Source organism: Mauremys reevesii, linkage group 17 (genome assembly GCF_016161935.1).
Source record: "Mauremys reevesii isolate NIE-2019 linkage group 17, ASM1616193v1, whole genome shotgun sequence".
NCBI lineage: Eukaryota > Metazoa > Chordata > Testudines > Geoemydidae > Mauremys > Mauremys reevesii.
The window spans coordinates 3,236,456-3,246,028 of record NC_052639.1 but is presented as its reverse complement, the minus strand read 5'-3'; the positions used below and the strand labels follow the sequence as shown (position 1 = coordinate 3,246,028).

At 46.3% G+C, this 9,573-nt stretch overlaps 1 protein-coding gene across 2 annotated transcripts in view; it reads right to left on the bottom strand.

Annotated features, from left to right (window-relative positions):
- Positions 1 to 4,153: 4,153 nt before the first annotated feature.
- Positions 4,154 to 9,573, bottom strand: part of LOC120385071 (ADP-ribosylation factor 2) — a 28,259-nt gene continuing 22,839 nt past the window's right edge. For both annotated transcript variants that reach the window (XM_039504188.1, XM_039504190.1), the window contains exons 4-5: positions 8,089 to 8,213; positions 4,154 to 5,922 (exon numbers count right to left, since the gene is read on the bottom strand). In XM_039504188.1, coding sequence (XP_039360122.1) covers positions 5,761 to 5,922; positions 8,089 to 8,213 — 287 coding nt within the window. In that variant the 3' untranslated portion in view covers positions 4,154 to 5,760. The remainder of the gene's footprint in view (positions 5,923 to 8,088; positions 8,214 to 9,573) is intronic.

Here is a 9,573-nt window from a genome sequence, read left to right as displayed (position 1 = left end):
CTGATTGGCTACCTTCCAGCCAATGGGAAATCGTCAAATGATTTGTTTACCCAGAGATTAGCCGGGGACGGTTACAGCCGCTGCAGCTCTTTCCCGCTCAAAAACAAGGCGGATGCTCATTGGTCACGGGAACAGAGGGGAACAGAGGGGGTTTAGAAACTCAACACGGTGATTGGCTAACGGGTCGGGAGGGGAAAGCAGTGGTTACCTGGCTAGAGCGTCTCTACATTGCAATTTGTGCACAAGTGTCATGGCACTTGCCCTGCCCCCACCCCATCCCTGACCCCGCACACCGGGCACTGCCCCGCCCCCACCCCTTCCTGACCCCACACACCGGGCACTGCCCCGCCCCACCCCTTCCCTGCCCATGTACACCAAGCACTGCCCCGCCCCCACCACTGACCCCACACTAGGCAGTGCCCTGCCCTCACCCCCACCACTGACCCCACACACCAGGCACTGCCCTGCCCACTTCCCTGCCCACCACTGACCCCACACACCAGGCACTGCCCCACCGCCACCCCCTACCCACTGCCCCTATCAGCAGAGGTGAAAGTAAGCCAGTATGGTACAGTACAGCATACCGGCAAGAGCGGGTACGCCGTGACAGACTGGACTGGCTTCTCCAGCAGCGATTTAAAGGACCCAGGGCTCCAGCAGCTGCAGGAAGCCCCGGGCCCTTTAAATCACTGCTGGAGCTCCAGCAGCCAGGCTCAGGTGGAGATTTAAAGGTCCCAGAGTGACAGCCCCTGCAGGGAGCCCTGGGCCCTTTAAATTGCTGCTGGAGCCCTTCTGCCACTACCCCTTGAAAGGCCCCACCTCTTCCGATTGAGGCCCTGTCCCGCTCAGGACTCCAGCGTACCGGTAAGTCCTTTAAGTTACTTTCACCCCTGCCTATCAGTGATGCAACACACAAGGGCAGTGCCCTACTCACCACCCCAACAGTGATCCCCACACACCAAGGCAGTTCTCTGTCCACCCCCTGTACCAAATTGATCCCCCCCCCCACACCAGGGCACTGGACTGCACTTACAAAGGGGATAGCAGCTTCTGCAAAGGATTCAGAGAAAGGGCTGGGCTCCCTCCACCTTACCCCAAAGTTGCCCGCTGCACTGTTCCAAAGGAAGGCAGGATACCCATTCTCTTTCCACTGACCAGAGAGTGGCCCCAGTAGGCCTGGTGTTGTTCCATCGAGGCCTTCCTCAGTTGTGGCCACCTACTGAGACTACACCTACAGCTGCCCCATCTGCCATGTATTCAGTCGCCATTTTTTCTGAGGGGTTTGAACATAGGCTAACTTCAAAAGAACTGGGGGTGGGTCCGAAGTGGCAGTGGGAACACCTGTGAAGAGGATACACCTGGGACCCAGTTTTCCCAAACATTATTGTCTTTATTGGACCTAGTGTTGCCAACTCTTGCTATTATATTGAAAGTCTTGCCATTTGGGGCATTTAAAAAAAAAAAAAAAAAAACCTCAACAGCTTTTGGAGTCAGGTGATTCTATGAAGCTCCTAGTTTTCATTGTCCCCCTAAATACTGAGAAACCAGAAGGCAAATAAAAAGCATCTAACATTTATTTTTTTTAATCTTATATTTTTTAAGATAGTCTATTGATTCTTTGGGATTTGAGTCATGATTTTTGGACACTTATAGCCTATCTGCCCAGTTGAGTATGCAAATGAGAGACTTGGGTGGTATGTCAAGATGTCCATGTTTGAAAGGAAACTCCTTGAAATAAAGTGGAAGATTTAGAAATGTTTTTTATGTATTGCGCTTGTGGTTATGTATTTCATGTCATTTTACTTTGAGTTCCTAGCATAGCAATCAATTTTCTTGTACTCTGACATTTTCCATCATATGTTCTACTGGGCCACCAGTTTTCTGATTGCATTTAAGATAGTATTTGATAACACTGTAGGGAGAATTAATATACTCATAGTTTTTAAGGCCAGAAAGGACCACTCTGATAATCTAGTCTGACTACCTGCAGGTCAGAGAATTGCCCCAAGTGATTCCTGCATCAGGACAATAATTTTTGATTGAGCAAAAGCATATCTGTTAGCGAGAGATATCCACTCTGTAAGGCAGGTTTTCCAGATCTCTGATCATTCTTGTAACTCTGAATGCCTTTTCAGTTTTCCAACATCCTTTTTGAAGTTTGGATGTCAGAATTGGACACAATATCCAGAAATGGTCTTATTAATTCCTGATAGAGAGGTAATACCACCTACCTCCCTATTCCTTCTTGATAGTCCTATGCTTATACATCCAAGAAAGGCTGCAGCTTCACCCTGGGAGCTCCTGTTCAGTTAGTTATCCACAGTGCCCCTTAAGTACATTTCAATGTCACTGCATTCCAAGACATAGCTCTCCATTTTATAAGTATAACATATATTCTTTGGTCCTAGGAGGACAGGAATATGATTAATGCCAGACAAAATGGTTTTATGAAAATAAGGTCTGATTTCATTCTTTAATGGAATTACAAATTTGGTTGATAAAGATAACTGAGCAGGGAGTATTATATATGTATAAAGTGCCTAGCAGCATGAGGCCCAGATTTCTTAATGGGGGTTCTGTGTGCCACTTCAGTATAATGATAATTATGATAAGCTCTGATGACACTACTGATCAGGAGCAGATGTTATTAGTATGAGGTTGCCTCTTCTGGTCTTGATCTTTTGAATAAACCTAGGAAGCATTTGTTGGTCCTAGGAGAAAGGTGCTGCTGTCATCTGCAACTTTGAAGTCATCTACTGTGCCACCAGAGTTTGCCTCAAATGACTGAAGAAGGCTGCTTTTGTTTGAGAGCTGAACAAAGGACAAGTTGGGGACTCTGCAAATGCACAGCTCTAGTGATGCTGCTAGACCTTCACTAGCAACTAGTGCCACTTGAGGTAAAGGAGCAACTCTTTTAACCACCAGCAGCAGTAGATTGTTATCCTCTAGTAGTCCAGCTACTAGAGGGGAGCATGACACATCCTAGTGCCCTTGTGGATTACAATAACTCATTTCCATTAGAGACCTCCCTGCAGCAGAGCAGGATCTTGGAGATGTAGCAAGTCAGTAACCCCCTTCCTGCCATAGGGATGGAGAGGGAAACATGTCAAGGTATATCTGAGCAGCTGCCACATCCCTGAGAGCAAGGCACACACTGGTGAGACCTCATCTGGAACGTTGTGTGCAGTTCTGGTCTTCCATGTTTGAAAAAAATAAATAAAATGAATTCAGACTGGAACAGGTGCAGAGAAGGGCTACTAGGATGATCGGAGGAATGGGTTTTTTTGTTTTTCCTTCCTTTGCAGCATGGAGTGTGGTTCACCTGGGAATTTCTCACCTAATCCATTCCGTTCACTGGCCTGGGGCAGTGGTGGTCTCTTCTGTTCTTGATACAGCTTAGTCTCCTGAGGACTGAAAAGCTTTAGTTTAACAGAAGTTTTTGTGCTCAATACAGCAGTTTCAGGGTAAAATGTAATGGCCCATCAGACCCAGGAGGTCAGACTAAATGGTATACTAATGGTCCCTTCTGGCCTTAAGCTCTGAGAAATAAGATCCAGCAGTGGTCAGCACAGTATGCAAGCAGGCAGAGTTCTTCAGAGCCCTTCTTGCTGTCTGGCTAGGTCAGCAGGTGAACCATCACTACAAACACCAGCTGTAGTGTATAGCTGGAGTAATGGAAAAGGGAGGCAAGAAGGAGCAGAAAGCAACCATGGCGGAAAATAAAGCTGTCCAAGATGAATCCCAGCTCCTCTGCTGGGCACCGAGGGAGCAATCTTTCACAAGAAGGCAGCTTCCTCCAGCCCTCCCAAATGCATTTTCTATTATCTGTCACGCTCCTTGGGCTGGGGCAGTGCAGAGCACAAATGCTCTACTGTACATGCACACCCCACTTCCAGTCCTGCAGCAAGAACAGACAAGATACCGAAGTTCTAAGATCGTGTTCCCAGAGCAAATGTGTCATATTCAAGAACTTTGTACCTACTCGCTCCCTTGAGCATGGCGTGGCGTGAACAGGACAAGCGGGTGGGGGTTCCTTGATCAGTAGATAAGAAGGAACTGCAGGAATGAGATTGGTCTTCTTAGTTTGGACTGTTGACAGGGATCCATGTGTGCAAAAGCACACGGCTACCAACAATCACAAGCCCATTCCATATTCCAAGACAGATTCTCTTTATTACAGTGCACTTCTCAGAGAAATTACAACATGGTTCAAAAACCAAATCCACATTTGGCTTGTATCCGATTTACACTTCACTTCCCTCCCCACATTGTATTTTTATAGACATACACTTCTGAACATGAATATATGAAACTTTTCTATTAAAAACATTTCTGCTTCATTTTCTCAATAGTCTCAGTAGATTTCAAATGGTTAAAAGACTGACATTCTCCCCTTCCAAGAGCTAGAGGGTTTAAAAAAAAATTTTTTTAAGAGGCAAAAGAGTAACTGGACATTCTGTTCACTGAGCCTGTGCAAAGCATTACTGTCAATGGCAGAAGAGGGGCACCAGCCTTTTCTTCCACACTGTGACCAAAAGGGATGAGGGGATAGTGGAGACTTCAAGTGGGAAATGCAAACACGAGTGTGGTAAGAGCACGTTTGACCCCTCAAATGACAACGGACAGAAGGACTGTCCCATACAGAGCAGTGTTTGCCAAATCACACGTTTTGCTGAAACTGGAATGGATTTTTCGGACATGATAATTGCTTACACAGCACTAGCCCAGGCTGCTCCAAATCCCCTTTATCATTAGATTCCTTTCTCCCCCTTGACACCAAATTACTGATGTTCACAGACTGATCAGGTTTATCTCCATTGCAGGAACCCTACTTGTTAGTTAGAATAGGTAACCGTACAAGACATCGCTATCTCTTCCCAGTGAGCGTAGGATGTTTTGTACAAAGCAGGAGTGGAAGCAGTGATCTCGGAAGCCTCATTTCCAGCCTGCCGACGGAGATGCTAATGTGATACCAGTAACTAAGGTCTTTTGTGAAATACGTCACTTGCCTGTCCAGACATCTGATCCCCTCTCTGAAGTCTCACTCCCCAGCTGAGCTTTTGCCATCCCATGAGCAAGGAATTAGCTGGAGGGGCTAATCTATGACTGGAGCTGGGGAAACCTTGATCCAAAGAAGCAACAACCCCCCCAAACAAATTACTTTACAATGAGGTATGTTACACACAGCAGAGTAAATTACACAGTTCCCACCACAGAACACACTGTCTATGCTACTGTTCAACTGAACCAGAAGAGACATCTTGCTCTACACAAGGATCCTGGGTCAGGGGTTTGAAATACTGAGTAACATGCTGGTATATAGTCTCATGGCAACATTCAGAGAGTAAAATTATGTTTCTACTGAAAAATGATGAAGGAAGGAGATCAAACTGTACACGACAGACTGCACTGATAATGGGAAACACAAAACTCGCACAAGACAACTGCAATGATAACTCGTTTTACATGCCAGGTTTTCTTGTCCTTCAAGTGCTGAGGCTCCTTTTTCCAATCATGTCCCATAGAATCCCCTAAGTTCCGCTTGCTGGTGTAAAAATGCTATGTTCAGAGCTATGGAAGGTAGTGTTTAAAATATAATACTATTGGTTTTATTTTACAGCATGTTTAAGGCACAGTGTGAGAAAGCTGCTCCCACTCCCAGACGCACACACCTGTGTGATCTCTCTCCCTCTGACAGACACACACACGCACACACACAGCAGAGGCTGGCTGGTTCTGATGAGATGCTCGGGGAATTGATCACTTCTGATTTTTGAGCTGGTTGGAGAGCCAGTCCAATCCCTCGTAAAGCCCGTCGCCGCTGGTGGCACATGTTGCTTGGATGTACCAGCTCCTCTGACGAAGGGAATGCAAGCCAAGTTTGTCCGTGATCTCTGCAGCATTCATAGCATTGGGAAGGTCCTAAAGGGAAGTTTAATCACATACAATGTTAGAACTAAAAATGCTTTGCTGCCACTGAAAAACACATTAAGATTAAACATTTTAACTGAAACAAGGCAGGACATTCCAACGCAGTTCTTTAACTAGAGAGCTCTCTGTACACAGTGGAGCCCTGTCAAAGCTACTGAACCTTTGCTGGCTAACTGAGGAGTGTGCGTGCGCGCACCTGTGTGTGGTGCACCATAAAGACAAGACAGGCTGATCAGGACCAGTGTTCCCTCTAAGCTGTGCATCCGTGCAGCCGCTCAGCAGTCAATCAAGTGCCGTGTACTTCAGGTGTCCCTCCCCTACTGCCACAGCCCTCTGCCTTGGAGCTCCTCGCCAGCTGCTCCTGGGAGCCTCCTGTGCAGAGCGGGGGTGGGGGAGGTTTAAGTCAGGGTGTCCCCCCCCCGCCCATGTACCCCATCTCTGCAGAGCGGTGGGGAGGGGATGGGACACGACAGGGCTCAGGAGTAGAATGTGGGATGGAGCTGCTGCTGTGTCTGTACAAGCAGGCTTCAGACTGGTGAGTGCCAATCTACTTAATGGGGCAGCGTTCGCCTATGTATGTATGTGTGCGCACACGCCACACACACACACACAGTCACCATCTCAGACAGTCTCTGCCTCTCTTCACACACAACCCACCCCAGTCTGTCTCTCTTCACACAGAGACTGTCTTAGACAATCTGTCATACACCCCATGTCTGTCTGTCACACCCATCCACCATCTCTCATACAGAGACACCCCCATGTCCAGCTCCCCAATCCCCATCTCTCTCCACATACATACCCCATCTGTCTCTCCAACCCCGCCCCCCCACTATCTCTGTCACACACACTCTTTCACACTCACCTCCCAACACATACTTGTATTGTTGTTGTTACTTCTTGGTACTTCCTGCAATGCACATACAGTCTCTGTAATTTTATTCTTTCACAGTGCTGTTTTAGTTTGACTGGTCTGTGCATTTCATAAAATTATTTTTCTTATCCTTAAATTTAATTCTTTGAGTAGTGAGTTCTAAAATGCCTAACCTGTCCTGGCTGGAGTAATTATCCCTATGGTAACCTTTTAAAAGTATATATAGTATCTAGGATTTTTGTTTCTACTGGTGGCACACATCTGCACATACCTCGATATTGGTGCACATAACAAAATTCATTCTGCACATGGATGGAAAAAATTAGAGGGAACACTGATTCAGAAACCCACCTGTCTGCTACCCAATTTACTTGAAGTGTTTTAGGGACATCTGAAAGCTTTAGATGAAAGTGAAGCAAATAACTGAAGTCTGCTATGATGGGGAGATGAGCATATGCCCGACTATGAATTTCAGTATGAACAGGTCGGACTTGTCATTTGGATTTGCTGTGCCTGCCACGCTAATGAACTATTCACTGATTCCTACATTCCTAAGCAGGTAGGCAAAATGGCTGGAAGAACCAGTGGGAATGTCAGGCAAGCGTTGCAAGGCTGGCACGGTCTACAAGCAAATTTTAACTGGAGAGTTGAGTGTAGTTGGAAGAATCTAACCCAGACATTGACAGCAGGAGAGGGGCAGAGTGACAACAGATCAGCCTCGCAAGAACAAATTTTACCAGCTCAGGTACAAATACCATTTGCCCACCTTTCCAATGAGGATAATGAGGATGCTAAGAATATTTGCTCCACTAAATTAAGATTTTTCTCTCCCAGAACAGCAAAATTTCACAAGGCTGAATTACAAGAAGTCCCAGAACATCAGTCTCACATAGAGTTCTTCCCCCACCCCACCTAATCTCTCCCAGGCAGAGACTGCACCAGCGCTGTGCACTAGCAAGAACTCATTGGGTAGTTCCAGTTTCACAAGATAAATATTTTTATTTTATTTAGTAAGAACTAGAACATTCCCCACAGCCAGTTCATTGTCTAGCCTGGAACCCTTTTCCTGGTTAGGATCATAGCTTTACAGATTCCAAAGCCAGAAGCAACCATTGTGATCATCTAGTCTGACCTCCTGTGTAGTACAGGCCCTGGAACTGCTCCACAATAATTCCTTTTGAACTAGAGCAGATCTTGCAGAAGATTTAAAGACTGCCAATGCTAGCAATCACAAGGGCCACCCATGAAGACCTAGAAAAGGCAGGGATCAGGAAACACCTCACCTGTTTGTTTACAAACACTAGTAAAACGGCATCCCGGAGCTCATCTTCTGCCAACATTCTGGTGAGCTCTTCTCTTGCTTCATTCACTCGCTCCCTATCATTGCTGTCCACTACAAAGATTAAGCCTAAGCAGGAGTCAGAGGAGAGATGCAATCAGTGTTCAGTAATAACTAGGTCACGTAGGAAGGGCCAGACTGAGTCAGACCAATGGCCCATCTAGCCCAGTATCCTCTCTGACACTGGCCAGATGCTTCAGAGGGAATGAACAGCCAGGGTAATTTCAGGTGATCCATCCCTGCTGACCAGTTCCAACTTCTGGCAGTTGGAGGTTTAGGGACATCTGGACATGGCGTTGTGTCCCCGACCATTTTGGCTAATAGTCACTGATGGACCTGTCCTCCATGACACTTTGACCTAGTTCTTAGATAAAGAAAAGTTAGCTAACCTGTCCTTTCAATTACATTGCCAAAGATTATGAATTTTCACCTTGTGCAAAGCTAATTCCTCAAGCTTCCACTCCTGATAAAATACAAGTAAAGTTGGAGTATGGATGATAAGTCATCCCAGCCACTCTTATTTAACCAAAGACCCCAACGTCTGAAAGTGTCAAATTGAAACCGGGACACAATTTCTACTGCAGGCTGCAAGAAAAAGTTAACCCTGCTGCCTCTTTGTAGGCCTTTTAAAGTAATGCTTCTTAACCCGGGCCATCGCTGTCACAAGCAAAACGGCAGCATCATATGGTTCTGGGACACAGTTAAGTTTTGTCTGGACAACCAACCAGCTATTTGGGTCTCCCAATGTTTTTATGGCCTAGTAAGCAGAGAAGCAGTCTAAAACCATCACTAAACTGCCTGTTTTGTCAGCAGTGCATCTTCAGGTCAGCTCAGTCAAGTCTCTGTGCACAGGACTGTAGAATTATAGAATCTCAGGGTTGGAAGAGACCTCAGGAGGTATCTAGTCCAACCCCCTGCTCAAAACAGGATCAATCCCCAACTAAATCATCCCAGCCAAGGCTTTGTCAAGCCAGGCCTTAAAAACCTCTAAAGAGGGAGGTTCCACCACCTCCCTAGGGAACCCATTCCAGTGCTTCACCACCCTCCTAGTGAAATTTTTTTCCCTAATATCCAACCTAAACCTCCCCCACTGCAACTTGAGACCATTACTCCTTGTTCGGTCATCTGCTACCACAGAGAACAGTCTAGATCCATCCTCTTTGGAACCCCCTTTCAGGTAGTTGAAGGCTGCTATCAAATCCCCCCTCATTCTTCTCTTCTGCAGACTAAATAATCCCAGTTCCCTCAGCCTCTGTAAAACTGTAAAACATGCACGGCTCATGTCCAGCAACTTGCTCTGCAAAGCCAAAAACTAAACTCCAACACTAAACCTTAGTTTGAGCTTGTTTACAGAGTGAGGTGCTAAAATTCAGAGGGCCTCCAGCAATATCAACTGCACGTGGATCCTTTCCCAGGCTTCCACCCTCCC